At 35.4% G+C, this 27,500-nt stretch overlaps 1 protein-coding gene and 1 long non-coding RNA gene across 6 annotated transcripts in view; one reads left to right on the top strand and one right to left on the bottom strand.

Annotated features, from left to right (window-relative positions):
- gria1a (glutamate receptor, ionotropic, AMPA 1a) overlaps nt 1-27,500 on the top strand; it is a 382,253-nt gene that overhangs the window by 166,660 nt on the left and 188,093 nt on the right. For all 5 annotated transcript variants that reach the window (XR_015506947.1, XM_087280929.1, XM_087280930.1 and 2 more), the window contains one exon: nt 996-1,258. Coding sequence is in view for 4 of the 5 variants with exons in the window: in XM_087280929.1 (XP_087137055.1) it covers nt 1,096-1,258 (163 nt within the window). In the remaining variant the exon portion in view is untranslated. The remainder of the gene's footprint in view (nt 1-995; nt 1,259-27,500) is intronic.
- On the bottom strand, nt 1,161-3,966 carry LOC147840849 (uncharacterized). Its single transcript, XR_015507761.1, has 3 exons — nt 3,048-3,966; nt 2,802-2,886; nt 1,161-2,726 (listed from the first exon to the last, which is right to left on the bottom strand). It is a non-coding gene; the product is annotated as an uncharacterized LOC147840849 (long non-coding RNA).

The raw sequence follows: 27,500 nt of genomic DNA, 5'->3' as shown, positions 1-27,500 counted from the left end.
AACATCTTAAATTAACATCATATTGACATCAAATACTGACATTTATTCGTCAGGTATGGCAACCAAAATCCAATGTCTTATAGACATCATAGTGGTAACGTCCACACAACGTCAAGCTGTAACATCATAAGATATTTCATTTGCTTGATTTTTAGGTTGGACGTTGATGTCGGTTCTGATGTTAGGGTACAACGCCACTCTCAAGTCATGTTGACATTTTGTGCCTGCTGGGAAGGAATCTGATAACATGCATTTTAAAAAACTGACAAAATAAATTAAATCGAAAGGTTACAAACATTTAATGATAAAGTTCATCGTGATTAATTTGTTTGAGTGTACTTCAGATGGATCTTTCCAAAACATTGTTGATTTTGTGTAGTTCAAATTAATTATTCCTCTTTAAAACATTTTGTCAATCCCTTACTGTAAATATATCAATTTAGAAGCACTTTAAATGCGGTTTTCTCAGCATTTCAGGTCACTGTGACAAGTTTTTAGACTCCTACATTTTCTTCCTACTGTGTACTGCATGTTAAATTTAGCGAATCACAATTGCTTCAAGCCAGGCAAAAAAGGCAAAAAAAATAACATGACCTTCAAATTTCACTAAATTCATAATACCCCGCTAGAATTTTTTTTCTCTTGCGTTGGTAGTGCCTCGGGAAATCAATTTAGGCCCTACAAAAGAAAAAGAAATACCCTCATAGTCTTCTTTCCCACAAACAGACACATTATTCAGTGTCACAGAAACATTACACAAGCCGAAAACTGAAAAATGAGCAAGATGACCCACTTCTGTGATAGCACATCAAGAGCTTTTCACAAGGTCAGACAGTTAGAGCGACACTTCCCTTCCTAATTTCCCTCGCTTCTCCAAACTAAAAACAGTCTCTATTTGCATGAAAATGCTGGTTTATGCTGATGTCGTTGTGCTTGTTTATTTAGATAAGAAGTTGGGTGTCCTAAAATACAGTATGTGCTGTTGCTCTTTTCAGATAGGAAAAGTGCATCTGGAAGAGCAGAGCTGGAGTTTCTGCATCTGGCCGAGAGGAATGCCAGAGAGTTTTGGTGGAAAGTGATGATCTCTGTCTGACGATGGTGGAAGTTTTGTCCTGCTTTCTGATGGAGCTGAAGGGAAAATCCAGCTTTGATAATCACAAGCAAACAGGAATCCCGCAGAGCCTGTTGGGCCAGACCACCATGTGTGAGAACAAAACAAGCACAACCAGGTCCATCTATCTCACTCAAACACAAATGGGTATGTTTTAGTCAGTTTTTTTTTAAAAGATATTTAAGGGGCAGTTTGCTAAGAACCGATTTTTATGTGCTGTTTTAGTTCTCTGAAGGATTTAACAAATCTCAACTCGTTTATTCTATACCACACACACACAACCACAGACACACACACACACACACACACACACACACACACACACACACACACACACACACACACAAGAAATATTACGCATTTTTGGCTATGTTTGTAAACATGACATATCTGTGTTGTTTATGAATGTGCTTACACAATAATGATGTACCAACAAATTATTACTTTGCAATTTTATATTTGCAAAGGCGAAATGTTAAAATGATTCCTTTTCACACAAATCTGCGAAAAACTGTACTGTGCATGCCAGGTTTGTAATGGCACTTTTAACTAAGTAATTAAGAAAAACTACATTACCTGACAAAAGTCTTGTCGTCAGTTTGGTTGTAAGAGCATAATAACTTGACTAGTTAATCATTTGAAAAAGTGGCAGATTTTTCTGATGAATCATCTGTTGAACTGCATCCCAATCATTACAAATACTCAAGTCATTTTTGGTGAAGGAAAAATCATGGTTTGGGGTTACATTCAGTATGGGAGCATGCAAGAGATCTGCAGAGTGGATGGCAACATCAATAGCCTGGGGTATCAAGATTTCAAGCTGAATTTGTGAAGAATTGTTGCTGCCCATTAAATTACAAATCACAGGAGAGGACATATTTTACAGCATGATAGAGCTCCTTCTCATACTTCAGCCTGCACATGAAAGTTCCTTAAAGCAAAGAAAGTCAAGGAGATCCAGGATTGGCTAGCCCAATCACTAGAGGTGAAAATTATTGAGCATGTCTGGGGTAAGATGAAGGAAGAGGCATTGAAGATAAATCCAAAGAGTTTTGATAAACTCTGGGAGTCCTGCAAGAACGCTTTCTTTGCAATTCCAGATGACTTTATTATTAAGATATTTTAGTCATTGCAGAGATGTATGGATACAGTCGCTCAAGCTCATGGGAGTCATACACAATATTCATTCTTTTTCCACTGCACTATGACTTTATATTCTATACTGTACATTTTTATTTTTATTTTGTTAAAGTAAATTCAGACCTTACTGTCCTAATTAATTAATTAAAAATAAAGGCACGATCATATTTTATTTTGGTAAACTAAGCATAATCTAGAGGCTTTTGATACCAAATGATCAACTAGAAGTCAAGTTATTATTCGTTGTTCCTAAAACTTGGATAGGTGACAAGACTTTTGTCAGGTATGTATGCACCTGCACACACACAGTACACATTAAAAAAATATTAATTAGATTTACTATAGATAGAGATTACTAAGATAACTGGTTGCACACAATTTATGCTAAATTGAAAGAAACAAATTAGGTAGAACATTACTACATTTATTTAGTTTGTTTAATTTCAGCCCATAAAAACTGTTTGCAACCAGTTACCTTAAAAAGTGTTGTAAATCCAATGTATGATTATTTTTAGTGTAGTCCGCCAGTGCTGTTTTATTGATCAAGAACTTATTTTTGCTAATAGACTAAAAATGTAATACATGTTTGTGACAACCGTTTTTAACACAATTGTGAAATTGTGGCCACCAAAGAGCTGTTAAAATTTAATCGAAAGGTCAAAATACAATGTGTAAAATGTTTTAGGTACTTTAATCCCCCTAAAACTATAAAATTTAAACTTTGCGTACTGAAACTGTAATAATAAAAAATGAAATATAATAAAATAAAATTGTATATAACCAAACAACGTCCCGCTTTTTATTAAATGTCCTTAACTACTGTGTATGTACAGTTGAAGTCAGAATTATTAGCCCTAAATTATTATTAGCCCCCCATGTTTATTTTTTCCTCAATTTCTGTATAACGGGGAAAAGATTTTTTCAACACATTTCTAAACATAATAGTTTTTATAACTAATTTCTAGTAACTGATTTATTTTATCTTTGCCATGATGACTGTAAATAATATTTGACTAGATATTTTTCAAGACACTTCTATACAGATTAAAGTTACATTTAAAGGCTTAACTAGGGTAATTAGGTTAACAGGTTAGGGTAATTAGGCAAGTTATTGTATAACGATACTGTAGATTATCAAAAAAAACGTGCATTCCTTAAAGGGGCTAATAATTATGGCCTTAAAATGGCTTTAAAAAATGACAATGACTTTTATTCTAGCCAAAATAAAATAAGTAAGACCTATTCCAGAAGAATAAATATTATTAGACATACTGTGAAAACTGCCTTGCTCTGTTAAACATCATTTGGGAAATATTTTAAAAAGAAAAAAAAAATCAAAGGGGGGTTAATAATTCTGACTTCAACTGTACATCAAAATATAAATACAGTGTATTTACTGTGTTCATAATATATTCCAGAACACTTCCGGTGGTCTTGAGGTGCTATAAGGGTATGGCTAGTGACAGGTCTGGTGGTATGAGTAGGTTTAAAGGTGTAAGAGATGATTAACCGTGTAATTATAGACATAGTTACAGAAATTAATCACATATGTGGTTACATGCATATAAGTATGATTTAAAAAATTGTATATAGAGAATAAGTACATTGTAACAAAATGTTAATTACAAGTACATATAGTTTGTATTTTGAAAGTAGATATTAGTAAAGGCCACTTAAAATTAAGTGGGACACAAAACAATATTAAAATCATGTTCAGAATTAAAACAAATTAAATTAAAAAGCTTAAACTATCATATAACAAATATTAAAAAAATAACAAAAATAGATGCTTGTTTTTTAAAGAAATGGAATACTGTAATAGTGTGTGTATATTATTGAAAAAGTCAAAGAGTTTATATTGAAATGGACTGTATGGGTATAAGTCCAAAAGTTGGATTGTTCCCAGAAGCAGCAGTTCTTTGAAGCTGTCATCACCATTTGAAATGTGTTTGATTGCTGATTCTCACTTATTAGTTTGTCTCAGAACTCAAAAACATTTTGGTGATAAAATATAGATTTTATTTTTAATTCAGAGGAAAGCAATGGGGTAGAGTTACTGTTTGCACTTCATAACTCAACATGATGGACAAATGATTGCATTTTTTATCTCCTCTCCCACGAGTTGAGTGAAAAATGGCTGTCTCTTCAACGAGTGCATTAGTTTCGTTCCATACTTTGGTGTTATTTATTTCTACTCTGCCTGTAGAACTGTCAAAATGTCGCCCAACTATTCAAAAAGTGCCAAGTGCTGTAAATGAGTCGAGTTCTCCATCAGGATAAAACTTCTGTGATATTTACAGCAGCCTGTCAGGAAAAGGTATATCTTAGAGGATGACCCGTATCCATGAGTGCTTGCCAAGAAAAAAAGAAACCGCTCTCTTCTTTTCAATCTGGCAACAAACACAGCAATGTAATGTGTTTGCGTAGAGGGCACTAGCATGGCTCTGTCAGATCCATCTCATGATTTTTTCATAGCTGTAAAGTAGCAAATCAGATTGTGAAGTAAAGAAGGGAGGAAAAGGGTGTCAGGCATGGCGAGGGCAACGCTAGTAAAGTGACGGCCATAAATCATGCCAGACATATGCAGCAAAGTGGATCTTACATCTGTGTCTGCAGCGAGCCTCAATTTAGATGGTGAACTTTAGTGAACAAACAGATGCGTACTTTAGTTCAGATGGAGCAGGGCTGAGAGGGTTGATAAGAATGAATGCTGTCGCAGTGCTTTTAAGAGCCTGACTATCTGAGTATTTTTTAGATCCTCCTTTCCCCTACAGGAAAGAAGAAGACTGATTTAAAAGAGCTGTTTGGCATGAGATGGGTAATTATAGACTGTATAATACAAGATTTTTGTTGTTGTTTTTATCTGTCTGGTGGAACATTTTCTTTGTTTCTATTTTTGTATCACTGTTAGTAAAATTTGTACAGTCATTCATTCATTTATTTATATTTTTTTGGCTTAGTGTCTATTTCAGACATCGCCACAGTGGAATGAACTGCCAACTGTTCTAACATATTTTTACACAGTGAATGCCCTTCCAGCCGCAATCCAGTACTAGGAAACACTCATAAACCCTCATATTCACACACACACACTCTTACACTACGGCCAATTTAATGTATTCAGTTTACCTAGTGCGTGTCTTTGGACTGTGGGGGAAACCGGAGCACCCTGAGGAAAACCCACGCGAACATGGGGAGAACATGCAAACTCCACACTAACATTAACTGGTCAAGCCAGTACTCGAACCAGCAACCTTCTCGCTGTGAGGAGACATGCTAACCACTGAGCCACAATGCCACCCGTAATTGTTAATAACAATGTATAATTTTGATGAACATAACAGATCGTTCTGTCATAGTTTGTCATTGCTTTTTCTTTTTTCTTTCCGTTTTATTAATTTAATTTTTTTCTGTTTTATTAAATGAATGTGTGCGTGCTTGGGTGATTGCATGTGTGTGTGTCTGTTTAATAGTTTGTTGTATGAGTATAATCAACTGTTTAAAGGAACAATAGTTATGATTGATTGATAATTGATCAACTGTGATTGCATGGGTCAAAAGTTAATGGAAAAATAAAACAAATTGCCTCAGACTGCAATAGAGAGGCCAATTTGTGTTGCGCAGGTTGCAGAACTGTGCACCTGTTTCACTCATGTTTTATCGTGCATATACACTCACTGGCCACTTTATTAGGTACACTTGCTGGTACCGGGTTGGACCCCATTTTGCATTCAGAACTGTCTTCATCCGTTGAGGCATAGATTCAACAAGGTACTGGAAATATTCCTCGAAGGTTTGGTCCATATTGACAAGATATGAATCTCCCATTCCACCACTTCCCAAAGGTGCTCTATTGGATTGAGAACTGGTGACTGTTGAGGCCATTTGAGCACAGTAAACTCATTGTCATGTTCTAAAAACCAGCCTGAGATAATTCACACTTTATGACATGGCGTGTTATCTTGCTGGAAGTAGCCATCAGAAGATGGGGACACTGTATTCATAAAGGGATGGAATTGAGACTCATCAGACCAGGCAACATTTTTCCAATCTTCTTTTGTCCAATTTTGGTGAGCCTGTGCAAATTGTAGCCTCAGTTTCCTGTTCTTAGCTGACAGGAGTAGCCTTCTGGTGTTCTGTTCCCCAGCTGCCTCAAGCTACCACTTATTTGAGTAACTGTTGCCTTTCTATCGGCTTGAACCAGTCTGGCCATTCTCCTCTGACCTCTGGCATCAATAAGGCATTTGCACCCACAGAATGAAAATTCCACTAGATCAGCAGTTTACATGCCTAAATGCATTGAGTAGCCTTGTAATTGGCTAAGTAGAAATTTGCATTAACGAGCAGTTGGACAGGTGTACCTTATAAAGTGGCCTGTGAGTGTATGAATTAAATGAGCATAAAATCCACTACCAATTCATAATTATGAATGGAAATATTTTTCTTTAAGGAGTTATGAAACACTAAATAGTTTTACTGTATAAATGTCACTAAGAAACATTACTGTTATAAAGATTTGTAATAAACTGCATTTACATGATGCAAAATAAAAATGCAAATGCTGTGCATAACAAAGTGGTCACAGGGGTCTGCATGTTCGTGTAATTCAGCTCAATTCAATTAATGTTTATTTCTATAGCGCTTTTACAATGCAGATTGTGTCAAAGCAGCTTAACATGGAAGTTCTAGTAAACTGAAACTGTGTGAGTCCAGTTTTCAGAGTTGAGGTTCAGTTTAGTTCAGTTCAATGTGGTTTAATTTCCACTGCTGAAAGTCCAAACAGTGAAGAGCAAATCCATCTATGCATTAATAAACAATTAGTGTAAAAATATCTAAAACTGCGTAACGCATTTTAAATTCCAATATACAATATAATTGAATTTTATTTTGTGTAGGTTCTGTGTTAAACTTCGATTTGTAGAAATATAACTTTTTTAATGATCAATGAACTATTGATCAATGTTATGGTAACAGTTTAACTAATACACTTGTGATGTTAGTTAATGTATTTACTAACATGAAAAAATTATGAACCCGAATTACGAATCCATTTGTTACAGTATTTGTACATGTTAATGCTAGTAATAGAAATTCAGTTGTTCAATATTATTGCTAGTTAACCCAGTGCATTAAATAACGTTAACAAGCAAAAATCTGACTGTTAATAATGCATTAGTAAATGTTGTACAAGTGGTGTTCATAATTAGTACATGTAATGAATACATTAACTAATGAAACCTTACTGTAAAATGTGACCAATGTTATTTATTGGAAAAACTTGGTGCTGTTAAGTGCCATGTCTGGCCCTCTAAAAATATATTTCCGTCTGTGTTCTACCTTATAAAGATTATATACTGTAGATGTCTGTATTATCATGCATGCTCTTCAAACCATGAAACTAAATCACACAAGAAACTCATAGTACAACACATGCCAAAAAAAACAAACAGCACATTGAATTATGTAACAACCTACACCCCATCACACCCCTCCTCCACGCAGATATAAAAAGTCAAGCGTCTTGTGAAAAACTGTTTGCCGGATGTGTGCCAGGTTGTTATGGAGTAATGAGCAGTGACGGGTAGATGGCTGAAGCACAAATTGTGTCATGAGACTGGCTTGTGTCCAAAAGAAATGTGTCTACATGTTTTTAATCAATCTCTATAGATTTGACACTGTCCTGCAATATGTATCAGAAACATGCAGTTCCTTTAGTGCCTTATTCAATAGCTTCCCATTTATTTCTCTTCAGTGTATGACTTCACTTCTCTATATGCACTTATCCAGATCAATCAATCTCTTTGATGGGTAATGCCAGACTTTCATTTCCCCCTATTTTAATGGACATCTAGTGTGTTAAAGAAACACTCTACTTTTTTTGGAAACAGGCACATTTTACACATCTTTCTAGTTAAACAGTTGATTTTTCTTATTTGTTTAGGGTGACCGATTATGCAAAAATAATATAAGAGGTTTAAACACAGTTATGTGGCAAAAGTCTGCAAATATAACCAGCTTCTAAAGGTAATTATTTATTTAATTATTCTTTTATAATCACACTTGATGTCTGCAGAAACACTTTGATTGACATTCTCTCTTTGTACATGTCATCGGAGTGGGAAGTCCCGCCCACTAGTGACGACCTCCCCGTCATTAGCATAGGATGTTACTCTTGTTCTGGATTCAGCCACTATGCTGACACATTGGTATTTGTAGCTCCACCTTCTTTTAAAAAAGAGGACTGGGAGCACAATCTCCTTTGAATTTAAGCAACAGCACCAAAAAGGAACACTTAGGATCAAAACATAAAAGGGACTGTTTATAGAGATATAAAACATTATTTATGGGATATTTTGAGCTAAAACTTGACTTACACACTCTAAGGCAGGGGCTCTCAAACTTTTCAGCCCGCGACCCCTAAAATAACAATGCTAGTGACTCGCAACCCCCAATATTCTATGAGGTGATTATAAATATATAGACATTGCACACTATGGTGCACACATACCAATAGGCTCAAATCTATTAATCGTTTAATTTTGGAGAACGCCACTTGTGATCATCCTCCATGTTCAGTTGTGGCCTGTATCTATTTTTAATGTGCGTAAGTGCCGTGAAGGTGTCAGAAAGTTTGTCCTGGTGCCATAACATCAATGTTCTGCATCTGACCCTATTGCTGTGTCTTTAATGTAATGCAATCACACCAGGGGTCTAAAAAAAGTCGAAAAGCTTGCATGTTGTTTATTAATAACATGTAAAACAATGCTTCTATGAACTATTCTTCAGTATGTTATGGATAAAATATGATAATTCTAAGGAGTCAGATCTCGTAACAAAGAGCATGTTAGGTGCCACACTCCAGGTCCAGGTTACATTCCAGCCATTCCAGGTCTGGCAGGAGCACTTTAAGCTTAGCATAAATCATTGAATTAAACCATTAGCATCTTGGTATAAAATGTAAAATAAATAAAAAAGGATAAAAAAATATTTTCTTATTTGAAACGACACCATTTAAAGCTACATTCACTTCATCTGTGGTTACATTGTGTACTAAGGAAGATGGGAAATGAAAAGCTGCTATTTTATAGGTCGGTATGACTAGATACTATACATACCTATCAACATTTGGATGTGAAAATAAGGGATAAAACTAATAGCTATTATAAAGAAGTCAAGTTATCAAATCTCATCAACCCTTTCTTTACTGTATAATTGAAACATTCTGATTAAAGAGCAGCGAATGAGTCTCTCATTTAGATTTTTCGTTTGATTACATTAAATAACAGAGGTGTCACTTTAAAACTAAACATATCTATAATGAAAGCTTTCGAAGGCTTTCCTTACTTTTTATGCTCATTTAAGACAACATTTGTTGTGTTTAAAAAAAAAACCCTCCAAGATTGACATTTATATCTTATTATTATTATTATTATTATTATTATTATTATTATTATTATTATTATTATTATTATTATTATGTTCAAACACACACCCAAAAACCCGGCTGTCCACTTTCAATCTGCTTCAAATCACGTGTCCAGATTCCGTTTTCGAAACAGCATCTATTTATCACTATGGGGCGCATGACAGTTACGTACAACTATGAACTGACTGTTTCGAGAACTGCTTAGGAGTGGCAACAGCGAATGTAATGGAAAGGAGGGGAATTCCACCATTTTAATATTTGTGTTTTCATGCATGAATAAAATGAAAGCACAGAACAGATTTATATTTAAGAGCAAGGGGCTTCCCCTGGTGGTTAGGCAGTATTGGTTAGGCATAGTGAGGATCGGCTCTTTAATGATTATTGCCACCTTTCATAGAAACAGTAGAAATATCTTTGCGGAATAGAAAATATGGGAGAATCTCGGGATAAACAGGAATGTGGACAGTTATGACAACCTCTTCAAAGTTTTTCTTTGGTGCCACACTATGCAGCACCTGAAATTACCCCCCAACACCTCCAGTTAGTAGGAAGTAGTCCTGAAAATTATAATTTTGCCTGCTGCAGCCATGAAATAGAAGCAAATCTCCTTTACGCCGAAATGAGAGTACAGATCCAGTTATATCCCCCTAGCAAATAGCTACTTATTTTTTTCTGTTGGTCTTAGTAAACAATGTAATCACAGAACTCTAAATAGTAATATATATTTTTTAACATGCTAATGGTCCAATCTGATTCAATGATTTAGGCTAAGCTACATTAAAAGTGCTCCTTTCAGACCTTGAGACCAACTAAATGGATTTAAATTCTTGTGGAGTTGTAAAAAATAAAAATAAAAAAGGGAGTATTTCTTTAAGAACAAGTTTTCCTCATCAGTCCTGCTCTGCTTTATTTGTTTCTTGCTGTTGCCTTGGCATTTTGTCATAGCTGCTGCTGTTATTTTCACATTATGTTCTTTATCAGCATGTGGCGTTTACACATGAAGCCACGTAAAAACACATTTTGTTTTTGGAACAAGATTTCGTTGGTCACTTCCTTTCCATTTCTATTATAATTTGTCGCCATCCTCTATAATTTGAAGAGCCATTCAGTCTCAGAACATCGTGTCTAGAGTTGAGAGTGTTAATCTGAGACTTAATGTATTATTGTTGTGGTATTTCATGATAAAACTCGCTCCTGCAGACTCCAGGGCCCACTGAACTTACTCTTTGGAAAGCTCATTAAAATAAACCATCCAATTTTACAGCCACATTGCAAGCAGAAAAAAGTGAATGTGCCTTCATCATTTTTAAAGCCAGAACTGTGTAAGACTGAGGAAAGAGAGAATATTTCCTCAAAATCTAAGAGTCGATAGTCACTGGAGAGGGTTTATTATTATTTTTTATTTTGTGCTTGCTCGATTAACATCTGCTTTTAAAAGGAATTATGCAAATCTCATATGCAAATGCAAATAAAATCAGTGTTCAGTGTGACTTGTATAGTATATACTCATCGGCCACTTTAAGATGTACACTTTACTAGTACTGTGTTGGACCCCATTTTGACTTCAGAACTGCCTTAATCCTTCGAGCGGATAGGAGTGGCACCCGGTGTGGTCTTCTTATGCTGTAGCCCATCCGCCTCAAGGTTTGATGTGTTGTGCATTCAGAGATGCTTACCTTGGTTGTAACAGGTTATTTGAGTTACTGTTGCCTTTCTATCCGCTGAAATCAGTCTGGCTATTCTCTGACCTCTGGCATCAATAAGGCATTTGTGCCCACAGAACTGCTGCTCACTGGATATTTTATCTTTTTGGACCATTCCCCGTAAACCCTAGAGATGGTTGTGTGTGAAAATCCCAGTAAATCAGCAGTTTCTGAAATACTCAGACCGGCCCGTCTGGCACCATCAACCATGCCACGATCAAAGTCACTTAAATCACCTTTCTTCCCCATTCTGATGCTCAGTTTAAGCAACAGCAGGTCATCTTGACCATGTCTACATGCCTAAATGCATTGAGTTGCTGCCATTGATTGGCTGATTAAGTTAACGAGCAATTGGAAATGTGTATCTAATATTGTGGCCGATGAGGGTAGTTCTTAAGCTTTTTTGGCTGATTCTAAAGTCTTGAATGAGCATGATGTAGACTATACTGCAAACTGAAATACTTCTCACATCTCTGTATATGGCCAGATTTATTTTCTGTATAATTTGATGACTATTTCTAATTATTTTATAGGAAATGCTTTTTTTTAGGGCAGCTAATTTATAGTAAAATCTTGCTGCCTTAATTTCTTTCGTTCAGACAAATTAACCTTGCAAGTGACCTAAACTTAAATCAGTCAAAGAGACTGATTAAGGTAAAAAAAGATGTAAGAGATATTAAACTAAAAAACATTGAAATATAAACAAATAGAACATCTCACACTGTTAAAAAATAGAGTATAAATGGCAAACCAGAAAGGTCATACGGACTGAGGTTTGTTAGAGTTCAGGACTATTATGCTGTTCTGAAAGCATGCTGTAATATGATGTGGAAATGCTTTACAGTCTGTGTGCTCGGTGTCTGTCTCTCTAAGGTGGATTCATGTATGAATTTGATGGAGCTTGCTGCAGAGCATGAAATTACATTAGCCATTGCACTGGCTCTGGCTTACCACACCTGTCAGCCCTGTCAAATGATGGAAGGCTTTTAGTAATAGTAATGGTAATGTTAGGGGTAGACTTTTCCAGGCCTAAAAACCCGTCTCGGTATTAAATGTGGAGCTGACCATTTCATGTTCAAAGGGTTGAGTAGTTTTATCAGGAATGCCTTACGCTGTCTGACATCTGAGTCAATTGAACTTCAGGTTGTTTTCAGCTTATCTCCCTGTAAAAAAAAGACAATTTTATATATTTTAAAGACTGTGTCAACTGGAAGTTGCTGAGACTTTTATTTCAGAATGTTGATGTGTTGCACCCAACTGAAATGGAATCTCCCGCTGCAAGCTAATAGTAAGAGGGGTGTGTCAAACTGAAATCAACAGAAGGACCACCATTAAACACAGAAGCAAATATCAGATTTTTATTAAAGTCTTTTTTCCAGTGGATTAACTTACATAGATTAATTGTTCACTTAAAGAATAACAATGTTAGCTAGCAAAGTAAGCATTGTAAAATGTGACTATCACTTTGGTCAAATGTTTTGGGTATCCTTCCACAAGCTTCTCACAATAGTTGGCCCATTCCTCCTAACAGAACTGCTGTAACTGAGTCAGATTTGTAAGCTGTCTTGCTCACACAAGCTTTTTTAACTCTGCCTACAAATTTTCAACAGGATTGAGATCAGGGCTTTGTGATGACCTCTCTAAAACATTCACTCTGTTGTCCTTAAAGCACGTTTGCACATTGATGTCTTGAGATGTTGCTTCAGTATTTCTACATAATGTTCTTTCTTCATGATGTCATCTATGCTGTGAAGGGGACCAGTCCCTCCTGCAGCAAAACAGCCCTACAACATGATGCTGCCGCCCCCATACTTCACAGTTGGGATGGTGTTCCTTAGCTTGTAAGCTTTCCCCTTTGTCCTCCAAATTTAACACTGGTCATTATTGCCAAACAGTTAAATCTTAGTTCCATCAGACCACAGGACATGTCTCCAAAAATTATTCCTTTTCCCAGTGTAATTTAGCAAATTGTAATCTGTCTCTTTTTGTTGAATCTGGCTGGTTGATTTTTCCATGTTGTCACAAAAGGAAGCAGTGTGTTTGAGGTTTTCCTTAAATACTATTCTACAAATGTGCTTCCAATTAACTCAAATGTTGTCAATTATCCAACTTCCAAAATCCTTGACACCATCATTTAAGCTATTTCAGAGGCATAATGATCTTATTGTATGTAAACTTGACTTTAAGAAAAGTTAAAGGAAACGTAGCTTACCCCTTTTTTGCGTCTCCAGAATGTGTCTGTAACGTTTGAGCTTAAAATACCCATCTGATTTTTCATTATACCTTATACAAAATTCTATTTTATACAATTTTGCACTAGGGGGTTGTTTTGTTTTACTGCGCCTTTAAGGCTAGTCCTTCCCGCCTATCTTTTCTACGTGCTTTTCTGCGTGCATTAATCTCCTCCCTCGGCTGCGTCAGACAACAGACAGACTTAAAGGAAGAAGATTTCATGTAGCATTTGTGAGAAATACTACTGTAACACAAACACACACACACATCCACACACACAGACAGAGGGCGTTTACCTCTGCACTCTTTTTGCACGCAAATGTGACAGGATACAGGTTAATCTCCACTGCGGGATTGAAGTGTCTTCTCTTATAATTGTTCTGACACGCGGCTGTGCTGATGAAGTAAAGCTGAAGTAAATTGCTGTACTTCATTACACACGTGCACTGTTTTAAAACATTTTAGACATGTCAAACTTACTCTTAATCACATTTGATGATGATTGATAATCCTAGCGAACTGAACAGATCTTTTATTCCCGGTTGCTTTGCGCACCTCTGGTCTTGTTGATATGATTATACATGTGACTACCAGTACATGTTAATACCCATAGCTGTCAAGCTTGAAAAGTAGATTTTCCACCATAGGTGACCCTTAAAACAATTTCTCAAAAATATATCTCTCAATATTCTGCTATTAAGCATAACAGAAACAAATTTGATAATCCTAACCTACCTAAAAAAGAAAAAGTTTAGTCACATTAACATCTGACTTTTTTAAAATGGTTATGTGCCTTTTTATACAGTGTATGCAAACTTTTGGTTTCAACTGTATGTTATAATGAGAAATTAAACAGCCACTCATCAATGAGTACATTTACATGGACACCAATAATCAGATTTTTAATGCGATTATGACAATATTCCGATTAAGAGTCTGCCATGTAAACAGCGATTTATGATTAATTAAATCCGATTAAGGTTATGATCAAACTAAACAGTAATTTAATTAAATATGGAGTATGATGAATTTAGTTGCATTATTGAACTCTAGAGGAAATGTGGAGCGTGGTGACGCAATGACACTAATCGAATTATGTGTTAAATTATGTAAATCGGGATCACGAAAGCAGCATTCAAAAAGCAACTCATGTAAACTCCTTAATTCCTAATATTGTCTCATTCAGATTAAGGCAAATAATTTGATTACTGATGTCCATGTAAACTTTGTCATTGTTTTGGAATCCCCAGATTGAAGTTTGATTAACAACTGATCACGTAATTTCCTCTTTTTGTCTTCAGAAAGTTTTAGAACTTCAAATAAATGACTTAATCATTACTGAAATGATCACTTAAAGTGAGAATGAGAAAGGTTTTGTTGATATATTCTATATCACCTGAAGTTTATGCTGGTCATACAAGCAAACTTCAATCATGTTTAATCACTTGTCCAAACAGAAACTGAATGTAAAAAAGGCAGACAGGAGACGGCCTGTGATTAATGGAGGTGCTGTCTCAGGGTCTCTATAGACAAATACTTTGAGGAGAAAGTCATTGATGGTCTCATTGATCTTTCCACAAATTATTCACTACATTAGTAGTGTTCTGATTTTTTTAGATTGCGCTGCAGCACTGAGATTAGATTCTGCCTGATGAGTACTAAGATTAATTTCAAGTAGCCTATATTTCATGCCTGTTCAGGCGCAGGTTTGTAAACAAGCCGCAGCTTTGACCTGCTGCGTATAAAGCGAATGCAGCTGTGAAATGCTTTTAAAACTGTGTGGGCTACCACTATAAAACAGCTTTTGCACTTAACCCTGAGTTATCGGCTTTATAAACCCTGGGCTGAGGTCACTTTTAACTCTGGATAAAGCAGTGGTTTGTACTTATGTTAGGCTGTGTGAAACGATACAGTGATGAAATGCCAATTGTTGCAGTGAGTTGTTTAGAAAAATAGCATGCGAAAACAAATGCACGGTGTTTTCCTCATTAAATATTCCTGAACTATTTATAGACTCAGAAACCTTCACTGTTGTTTTTTTTCAGAAAGAAATTGAAATGTTGATAAAACTTATCTTAAATCCAACAGTAAGGTTTACAGACAGCCTGATCTCACAAGCAAATGTATTTTACGTTTTGTCAGTTTAGTGGCTAATTCGTACGACTTCGTATGAGTTTAGTCATACGAAAATGTACAATTTTAAAAAGGAGGTGTGGCATCCAACCCCACCCCTAATCCCAACCGTCATTGGGTAATGAGCAAATCGTACTAAATTGTACAGTATGAACTAGATTATAGGAATTCATACGAATTAGCCACTAAATCAAAAAGTTACGAATTGCCGTGAGATTGCGTTGGAAAAATCACAATTAAAATATATATTTTATGAATTTCCCTATGCCTTTTTACCTTGTTTTAGCTCTATCGTCCAGCAGCGTTTTATGAGGTTCACAAGGTGAGGTACTGAGCAAGTTTACTAAGTTTTTTTATGTAGTAAACTAGAATTATACAAGAAACTGAGCAGAAGTTGGCTTCATCAAATGATAATCTGCCTTATGATAATTTGTAATAAAAGGAGTAAATGTAGTCATTGTTTTATATCTTTGTTTTACTAGTAGTTATTTCAGCTAAAAACATTAGCAAACTTTGTCCAAACTGGCTGTATAGCACACGTCCTAAAAATTTAGGTCAAAACTATTTTTTTTAACTCAAACACTTATGACACAAATACACTTCATTGAGCATGTACACATAGACATCATCTATAGACTATATAACTGCAGGTTAACTATGTTTATATATATATATTTATATAACTGTTGAATAAGCTGAGTTACAAGTTACTTAGTTCAGAATTTGATTGTAATGCAATAATGCAAACCTTTTGTATAACTGCTTTGAAACAATAATTATTGTGAAAAGAACTATAATAAACTTCAATTTAATTTATTGAAAACATCATACTACCCCCTGAAAGCAGGCTCCAGTGTAGATCAGAAATCCTGCCACCTTTTTGAAAGAAAAGATGTGAGTTAAATTAGATGAGAGGTGAGATAAATTACAGACAGTCAGTTAGTCCATCCCAACATTCATGCGACTAATGTGAAAGTTCCAAATAGAAAAGGTTCACTTTAAATGCCTGATACACACATTTAACAATGAATGAATTCAGCATTTGTTGCTTTTATTGCATAATGGAGGGGATAAGGCTTTCAGACTTTAAATGGCAAAATAAGCATTTGAGCACATAATGCATAAGTGTATAAATAAGTGTGCAGTATGTTGCTGTTTGTTGCTGATTTGAAATATGTCATTTATTTGCCAATTTTTGCAAACAGTTTTTAAGATTTAAGATTTTTGCCATTTTTGGACCGATGCCTGATATATCTGCATAGGGGTGTTGCAAATATGGCCTTGGAGTGAACAGTATTCTTTCAAGAGATTAAAACTTGGCTTTAGTTTCCCCATAATTGTGTTGTTTCTCAGAAACAAAATGAGTTCTGCTGTAAGAGATTTGACTTAAAGGATATGAGGGATCAGTGAAGGTATTCCGTAAGGTACATTTATGATTTATAAGCTAATTAATAAATGTATGTCATTAGCTAGCTCAATAAAAAGGCAATATATACTGTATAGATAAATGCACAGACTGATGGATGAATAAATGGATCAGTCGATTAATACATATGGATGAATTCATGGATGGTTGGATACATATTGATTATATTTTTACAGATGGGTGTATGCTTTGTGCAACTAAACTTATTGACATCATATAATGTGCAAATATAGTATCCAGCGATTTACAAATGTGTAATGTAATGTATCTTTAAAGTGATAATTTACCCAAAACTAAAATTTCTGTCATCATTTACTCACCCTACTAACCCATTTGAGTTTGTTATACCGAAAAAAAAAAGATGTATTGAAGAAGGCTGGAAACCATTGACGTACATGTTATTATTTATATATTTTTTTCTACTATGGAAGTCAGTGGTTACAGGTTTTCATCTTTCTTCAAAATATCTTCTTTTTGTTTAATAGAATAAAGAAACTCAGAAAGATCTGGAACCACCTGAAGGTGACAAAATAGTGGGTACATTTTCATTTTTGAGTGAACTATCTCTTTAAGAGGATCAATGCAGTATGAACAGAAACAAACACAACTATATTTTATATTGAACATTGAATCTTTTAAAAAATATGGTTTGAAACAAGGTTTGAAAAAAGAGACGGAAGCTGTATTTCTTCCTCTAACACTGAGCACATTAACTTATTTGTTCCACAGTAGGAAAACAACAAAATCGAAGTGTGCCAAATGTTTTCCCCGCTTTTTTTCCTCTCCCACCGCCAAGACAATATTCTCTTCAGCTGCCAGAAGATGAATGGAAATAGGTATGATGGGAGGAGACTGATGCCTGCTAAGAATATAAAGAACTCAGAGTCTCTCAAAAGACAAAGACTGCAAGGGGTTAATGAGTGGGGGACGGTGACAGGAGAGAGCCTATTATCACGCAGCTGAGATGGATATTAAATTGAGTCATTTCTTTCTGGTCCAGCTGGCAGGCTGCGATAAGGCCCATTCCACTGAACCTGTGAACCCTCCAGAATCTATCAAACTACAGAGCGCAGGCCTTTAAACACCGCACACCTTTGTGTCTGAGCCTCGTTTACACTCCACAGAGTGCCGGAGGATTGTAACGCTAGACTAATTGATAATTATTTGCCCTTCATGAGTTTAAGATACCTTATGAAAAAGGAAGCTTGTGCTGACTTTGGTGATTTTCAGAGCCATTTTGTCTCTAACCAACCATAAAGAAGCCAGAGATCCATAGTCTGCTTTCTGGACACCATACTACAGGTTTAAAATTCTGTTGAAAATGCTTTTCAACTTCATGGATGGATAGATGAATGATGGATACACGGCTGGATGGATGGATGACTTGAGACAGTATATGGATGGATGGGTATGTGGATGGATTCATGGATGGATGGTTGGCTAGATGGTTGGATGGATGGATATGTAGATAGATTTGTGGATTAATGGATGGATATATGGTTGGATCAATGGATCTGTAGATGGATTGATGGATGGATAAATGGCTGGGTGGATAGATATGTAGATGGATTGATTGGCTGGATAAATGGTTGGATAGATGGAGAGGATTTTGTAGATTTATGACTGGATAGATGGATGGTGGGACGGATGAATATAGATGGATTTATGTATGAATGGATAGATAGTTGGATGGATGAATATGTAGATGGATTGATGGATGGATAGAGGGTTGAATGGATGGATGGGTATGGAGATAAATTTATGGATTGATTGATTGATGGATAGATATGTGGATGGATTTGTATATTGATGGATGGATAGATGGTTGGATGGATTATACAGTATGTAAATGGATTTATGCATATATGATTAAATGGATTGATATTTAGATGGACGATGGATATACAGATGGATAGAATGATGGATACGTGGATGCATAAGTTTGATGGGTATATGGATTGGCGAATTAATATAGTATATGGATGGATGGATGGATGGATGGATGGATGGATGGATGGATGGATGGATGGATGGATGGATATGTAGATGGATTCATGGATGAATGGATAGATGGTTGGATGGATGATATTTAGATGGATTTTTGGATTGATGGATAGATAGATGGTTGAATGAATGGATATAGAGATGGATTGATAGATAGATAGATAAATGGTTGGATGGATGGCTATGTAAATGGATGATGGATAAATTGATGGATACATGGGTACATAATCATTGATGATGGATAAATGGTTGGATGAACTGATATGCAGATGATTGGTGGATATACTAATGGATAGATCTAAGATACATGGATGGAAAAGATTGATGGATATATTGATGGATGGATGAATTGATCCAGTTCATGGATGGATGGATATGTAGATGGATTTATGGGTAGATAGTTGGATGGATGGATGGATGGATGGATGGATGGATGGATGGATGGATGGATGGATGGATGGATATGTAGATGGATTCATGGATGAATGGATAGATGGTTGGATGGATGATATTTAGATGGATTTTTGGATTGATGGATAGATAGATGGTTGAATGAATGGATATGGAGATGGATTGATAGATAGATAGATAAATGGTTGGATGGATGGCTATGTAAATGGATGATGGATAAATTGATGGATACATGGGTACATAATCATTGATGATGGATAAATGGTTGGATGAACTGATATGCAGATGATTGGTGGATATACTAATGGATAGATCTAAGATACATGGATGGAAAAGATTGATGGATATATTGATGGATGGATGAATTGATCCAGTTCATGGATGGATGGATATGTAGATGGATTTATGGGTAGATAGTTGGATGGATGGATGGATGGATGGATGGATGGATGGATGGATGGATGGATGGATGGATGGATGGATGGATATGTAGATGGATTCATGGATGAATGGATAGATGGTTGGATGGATGATATTTAGATGGATTTTTGGATTGATGGATAGATAGATGGTTGAATGAATGGATATGGAGATGGATTGATAGATAGATAGATAAATGGTTGGATGGATACATGGGTACATAATCATTGATGATGGATAAATGGTTGGATGAACTGATATGCAGATGATTGGTGGATATACTAATGGATAAATCTAAGATACATGGATGGAAAAGATTGATGGATATATTGATGGATGGATGAATTGATCATGTCATGGATGGATGGATATGTAGATGGATTTATGGATAGATGGTTGGATGGATGGATTTAAATGTAGTTGGTTGATGGATACACAAATGAATGGATCGAAGATAATAGATGGATAAGATTGATAGATATATGGATGGATGGATGGATGGATGGATGGATGGATGGATGGATGAATTGATACAATATATAGATAGATGAATATGTAGATGTGTTCATGGATGGATGGATAGATGGTTGAATTTACATGTAGATGGTTAATGGATACACAAATGGATAGATCGAAGATACATGGATGGATAAGACTGATAGATATATGGATGGATGAATAGATAAATTGATACAGTATATGGATGGATGGGTATGTAAATGGGTAGATGAATGGATCGATGGCACAATATATGTAGATGAATTTAGGAATGAATGGTTAGATGGTTAGATAGATGGATATGTACAGTTGGTTGGTTTATGGATGAATAGATGGTTGAATGGATAGATAAGTAGATGGGTTTATAGATGGATGGATGCATTGATGCATTATATGGATGGCTGGTTAATTGGTTGGATTGATTTATACAGTAGGTGGATTTATGGATGGATGGATAGATAAACGGATAAATGGATATATAAGTAGTGGAATAATAGCATGAATGTTTGAAATGTCACCATATACTTTTGCATAAAATGCAATAATCAATATTAGTTTTAACTTGAAGAAGCTTTAATTACAGATTGCAAGATTCAGTCTTGCACAGCTAATGTCTGGCATGTTTAAAACTCTGCATGCTTCGCTAAGTTCTCCAATAGTCTATGGTTTGGAGCATTTTAAACTATCAGAAAAAATCAGCTAAAACATATCTCATCTTTATCACCTGAGCGGCGTTGAGAACTAACCATTTAGCTGCTCGGGGAAACAGCAGCATAATCAGTACAGCATCGTAAAAAGCAATTTAGAGTCTAATTAAAAGAAACATCCCAAATCATCACTGGCCTCTGCTCATTACTGCATTACTGTGCTGGGTCAACAGTCTAAACATTTGGTTAATCATAACACAGCAAAAGCTGCCACACAAGCCCTGCCAACATGGTAATTACTATAACTGGCATCAAAGACAGAGAAGCAGAGAGCTACACAGCCAGACAGGAAAAACTATTAGTCATCTTCATCAGACAAAAACTACTACTTTATGGTGGATTTTTCATCTCTTTTGATTCTGCATTTCAACCAGCGTGTTTCTTTGCACAGCTGAAAATGAATAGCCCTCCTATGAAATTTGAAATCCTTTTCAAATATTTCCCAAGTGTTGTTTAACAGAATGAAGATTCTATTTCTAACACATTTTAAACATAATAGTTTTCCTAACTAATTTCTAATAGCTAATTGGTAACAGATTCCTTTAATCTGGTGACATTACATAAGACTGTAATGAACCCTACTGTATATAATCATAGCATGACACAGGTTTTAAGCATGCTTATGACAACTGTCATTAAGTGTCATTACTTCAGTTGTCATTTTAAAAGCAAAGATGACATTGTTTGAGATGCCTTTGAGTTGTATTTTGTCATGACATCTTGACTAAAGCCCCTTTCACACATACAGACCTTTCCGGAAAAATTTTCCGGAAAGGTTGTATGTGTGAACAGGTCCTTTTTGAAAGTACCGGTAAATTCGTTCTGGCTATTTTCCGGAAAGAGAAGTTGTAACATTAACGGCAATTTGCCGGAATGCTGCGCTGTGTGAATGCAGAAGGAAGATTGCCGTAATAAGCACGTGCACGTCTAGAACGTGCTGACGTGAGACGTCTGCTTTAGCCAATCACAACAGTCAGACGCATTTACGTCCGCGCGGTTTGTGAGAATAAAAGCCTTTGAATATTTTTCCAGACACATTTAGCTGCTAGAAGTTAGTCAGATCACGTTTATATGTTCTTCTTAATGCCAACTGTGTAAATAATCATCGATGAGATGCTTATGATAAGCCGTTGTTTGTTTACCTTCAAGCTTTGCGTGTGCCTGTGAAACAGCCTGTGAGCGCCTGCACAAGCACATATTATGAACATCTCGACATGCGAAAGTGATCCTGCGAAAGTTGTTCATAATATTGATCATTCACAGAGTTTGTAATTTAGTCAAATGTTTACAAATACAAGCGCAGCCGTTTAAAGCTCATTTGTGGTGAATCATGTCAGAATTTACCGGTATTTTTGGAATGGATGTGTGAATGCTCTTTTCCGGAAAATTTCCGTAACGTCCTCGCCTGTGTGAACAGCAGTTTTTTTTAATTAACCGGTAAAGTCGTTCCGGAAATTTTCCGGATATTTACCGGTATCACTGTGTGAAAGGGGCGATTATCAAGACAACCTAACTTGTCATAAATCTGTCATAAACATGATTACCATAAAGCCGTATTTATTGCGTTGTGTATATTTTCTGGCCACATTCTTAAATGGAACAAACTGAATTTGTCATTAAAGCTTCTCAATAAAAAGTGTCCATACTCTGTCAAATAATTTTATGACATCACCATTATTATTTTATGATAAGTTTTACTGTTTGAGGTCAAGAAAAATATTTATGACGCTGTGATAAAATTCATGACATTCATGGGGATAATGAGATAAATAATATTTAACTTAATTTTTTATTTATTTATTTATTTATTTATATACATTTTTATTTATTTACTTGTGTATTAACTTATTTATCTACTATATTATTTATTACTCATTTTAATTTTTTACTTGTTTATTTGCATATTTGTTTACTTATCTACTTATTTACTTACTTATTTATCAAAATAAACATCCAACTTATCCAGCATGTTTATGCAGTTGATGTCCTTCCAGCTGCAACCCATCACTGGGAAACACCCATACACTTCCTTTCGCACAAATACACTACAGACAACTTAGCTTACCCAATTCACTTATAGCGCAAGTCTTTGGACTTGTGGGGGAAACCAAACCACCCAGAGGAAACCCACATGAAAACAGGGAGAACATGCAAACTCCACACAGAAAGGCCAATTGACACAGCCGAGGCTTAAACCAGCGATCTAATTGCTGTGAGACGAGAGCAGTACCCACTGTGCCACCGCATTGCCATTTATTTATTTATTTATTTATTTATTTATTTATTTATTTATTTATTTATTTATTCCAGCCAACCTAAAATAAACAGGACTATAATACTTCTATAAAACTTCTATAATAGGAATAATAAAATAGGAAATACTTTGATGAATTCCCTTGCTCTGTTAACAGCACTTGGGAAATATTCAAAAGAAGTATTCAAATTTCAAACTCTACAACCAGAGAGGCAGATTTATAACGGCAGCAAGCATCCGCAAGACCTTTCGTTTTGATTGTTATCTGCCTTGTGTTTATTTGTGATTATTCGCCAACTCTAGAAAAAGCTCTGGGCTGTGGAAACATTGAGGTTTAGGCCTTCCGGGGAAGACTCATCTATTACCTTTTCCTCTGGTGGCAGCGCAGGTCCAGATGAGCCGTCACACACCGACCTGATTTATTGGAGCTTTTAAAGCCTCGTCATCAGCGTCGCATTTGATTTACACAGCGCTGTCCTGACAGCTGTCAACGCTTGGCAATACAGCAGCTTACTGTAAACTAGCCACTCAGGACAACAGTTTTATCATAGCATGACTTATAGCCTGCAGTATAAAGCCCCATAGCCACTCTGAAATTCACATGGGGATATTGCTGCAGTATATACAAAGCTCAGCTTAATATTATTGTTATTTTCATTTCACCACATAATTTATTACTTTGCATTCAGATACACTTAGTGGCATATAAATGTCTTAATAAGAATTTGAAGTATTTCTGTTAGTGTTGGCAGTTTGATTCTGGGCAAATTGTAGCCGTGCTTGGTCAGAGCACATTAAGCCATTTATCATAGACCACAAGGATATGATGCTACAAAATAACTGATTCTTTTCTGCATGAATTACAGCAGCAGATATTATAAGATATTCAAGACATTCATTCAAATAATTAAAGGTCCCCTGGTGTGCCTTGACACTCATTGAAGTATTAAACTGACTTTTCCCTGGAAATGCCCTTACTATACAGTAAAGGCTTTTTGACTGGCTAATTATAATGAAAAACTATACAAGATTGGTTTAGAAGTTTGTGTTTTCCATCTCAATTGTTTTTGTAAAGGTATTGTATATTAAATATTGCAATGCAAATTAGTCATATATATATGTATGTATGTATGTATGTATGTATATATATATATATGTGTGTGTGTGTATATATATATATATAGTATAAACCTAATCTGATAGTTTTATATTTTTGATATACAGTTTAATATGCAGTAAAGTGTTTACACAATCACTTGTGACCTTAAAAAAAATAACAACAATAGCTAAATAATAATAACAATAAAAATCTAAATTGGGAGAAATAGAGGTTATGCAATAAAAAAGCTAATATAAACTATTTAAAGACTTTCGATGTAGATTAAATCAGTTATTATAAAGTGCCACCAATAAATTTAATCGATGGTATTTCTATCCAGATTTTTATAGGCATCTTACAGTATTGTTGCTGTGATTTTGTGAAAATCAATTCGTAAAAATATAATATTATAACAACTTCAATCTGATAGTTCTACATTTTATATATAAAAAAATAACGCAGTTACTTTTGCTTATTTGATAATGCTAAAAATAAATTTAGTGATACAATTATAAAAATTCATAATAGAACTATTTCTGCTAGTGTAGCCTACATTTAGAGATCTACACCCCACTGTAAAAGAGGAATAACAATTAAATGTATTAAATAAATATTAATTTTAATTAATGGTTCCATCTAAGTTTTTAATAGGCATCATGAAGTATTGTTGTTGTGATGTTGTGTGTCGGTGTTAAACAGTGTTAAGCACATTCCTTTAAAAGAGTAATTAATTATCGTTCCTAGTTACTTCTCACAAATAGTAACCGAGTAACTGAGTTACATCATTAAAAAAATATCAAATACCAGAGAAAATAACTATAGCGATACTTATCTAAGTTTATCAAATGACAAAAATAAATATAGACTAAAACATTGTACACTAATCTACACTATTTTAATGTTGTTGATAAACAATGTGAGAGACAACCATCAAATTCAACATATCATTATAAATATTACATTAACATTCTTGTCTTTCACATCAAGGAGAGAAAGGTAGTGCTTATATTTCCAGTTTGCTACCTTTGAACTTGATTGAATTGGAACTTCAATCAAATTTATTTGTTTACTCGCTACTGAAAAAGTATCACCTTTAGTAACCCCGTATATTTATAGCGCTGTATTACCATCACTGGTGGTAATCATGTTATAAAAATATAATATCATGACAACTCTAATCTGGAAGTTAACATAAATACTTTTGCGTTTTTAATAATGCTGAAAATAAATTTAATATTGAAATTATACAAATTAAAAATAGAAGAATTTCCGCTGGAGTGGCATACATTCTGACATCTACACCCGACTATATGTTTTTATAACAGCTAAACAGCATCCAGGGGTATGTCAATCAATTGCAGCAGTGAATCACTGATTGCTTTTAAAAACAAACCAAAGAGCTGTGCGTTTTGTAACTGACTCGACATACCTGCTGTTTTCAGCTGCCGTGTATGTGATAAAACACTGATGAAAGCTTGTAAGTGTTGCCCCACGCACTCCTGACCTTGATAAGCCATTGAGCTGCTAGCTGCCGAGCTTCAGTCTCTCTATGGGAAATTTAAACAGCTTCTTATCAGACTCTGCAACTCGCCGACTGACTGAGTGCTGATACAGACAGAACTTACAGAGGGGGAGAAAAACGTCTGCATCTACACAAAAATGATATAGCCATTGAGCCATAGCGCTCACGCGCGTTAAATGGGTTCAAACCTGGCTTGTGATGTGCCTAGATCCAATTTCCTCTTCGGTTTCTCCCAAATACCTTCCTATTGCTCTCTGCTTTAGCTGGAAGTGGTGAAAAAATACCAGTTTTTCTCACTTACAGATAATTGTTTCCTCTATAAATCCTATACAGGAGTCGAATGCAAAAATCTGTCTACAATCCTCCCCAAGAATATAAAAAGTCTCACTGCATAATTTCCCTACCTAGAATTACAGTACTTATAACTTCAGAGAGCACCAGTGGCTATTTTAAATGTATAACACTTTTTCAAAAGCAGAAGTGGCTGATACGAGGTGGCCGGGTGCATTTTGAAGCATGATGATAAGTGATAAGTTATAGAAGCCTGGGCGTCATGGTGTTTTAAATGGGGTTTTCTGCTCAGCTGTGCTTGAAATGGAAAAAAATGGTTACGGTGGAAGTCACACCACATCCTTCTGTCTGCATCACTGCTACAGAGGTGTCAGGTGAGGAGCGCTGGCCTGCTTTATACTCCAGCATGTGCATGTATGTGAATGCATGTGTTGACAGCTCTTCGTGACATAAAGCTCAGGTGTGTTGTATTCCGAGCTCTGGATTTCAATGCATTTTTATGTTGAACCTGGTGCACTGATCATTTCAGAGGTCAAATGGCTCTAATCTACTGTTCAGCTGGCTCTAATCATGCTTTAATATTCAGCAGGGAAAAAAAAAGGTTCCTTACATAACCTTTTTATCACAAAAGAACTGAGCAGTTTGGTTTGTGCATGTAATGTAAGAGTAAAAAATGTGTACATTAAAAAAAACAAATATACCTATAAAAACAAATGAATAGATAACTTACTCTTCAAGTATAATCATTAAAGGTGTTGTACTATATGTACGTTGTTTTCTCTTCTAAAGCATAAAAATACTATAATATATTTGCAGATATTTAGGAAACATGCTGAGTAAACATTCTTGTTTATCTGAAAAACAATGCTAAAGTCAGATATTATGTTTTAAAAACGTGAGCTACGTGCCGGAACGTCTGTCTTTGTTTTGGTTGCTTAAACCCGTCCACTGCCAGTTTAGCTAGTTATATTTCAGCACCCCGGTTACCTTTGTGGAAAAAACAGTGTATTTCATTTATTCAGTCAGGAAGACTCTCAAAGTGTGCATCTATGACCGAAATGCAATCTCCGGTGGACAGTAACAGACTCCAAATGTGATGCAGATGCAGAGTTCCACATGAGGT

Source organism: Danio rerio, chromosome 14 (assembly GCF_052040795.2).
Source record: "Danio rerio strain M-AB ecotype USA chromosome 14, GRCz13ab, whole genome shotgun sequence".
In the NCBI taxonomy this organism is placed as follows: domain Eukaryota; kingdom Metazoa; phylum Chordata; class Actinopteri; order Cypriniformes; family Danionidae; genus Danio; species Danio rerio.
This window is presented reverse-complemented; position numbering and strand designations above follow the sequence as displayed.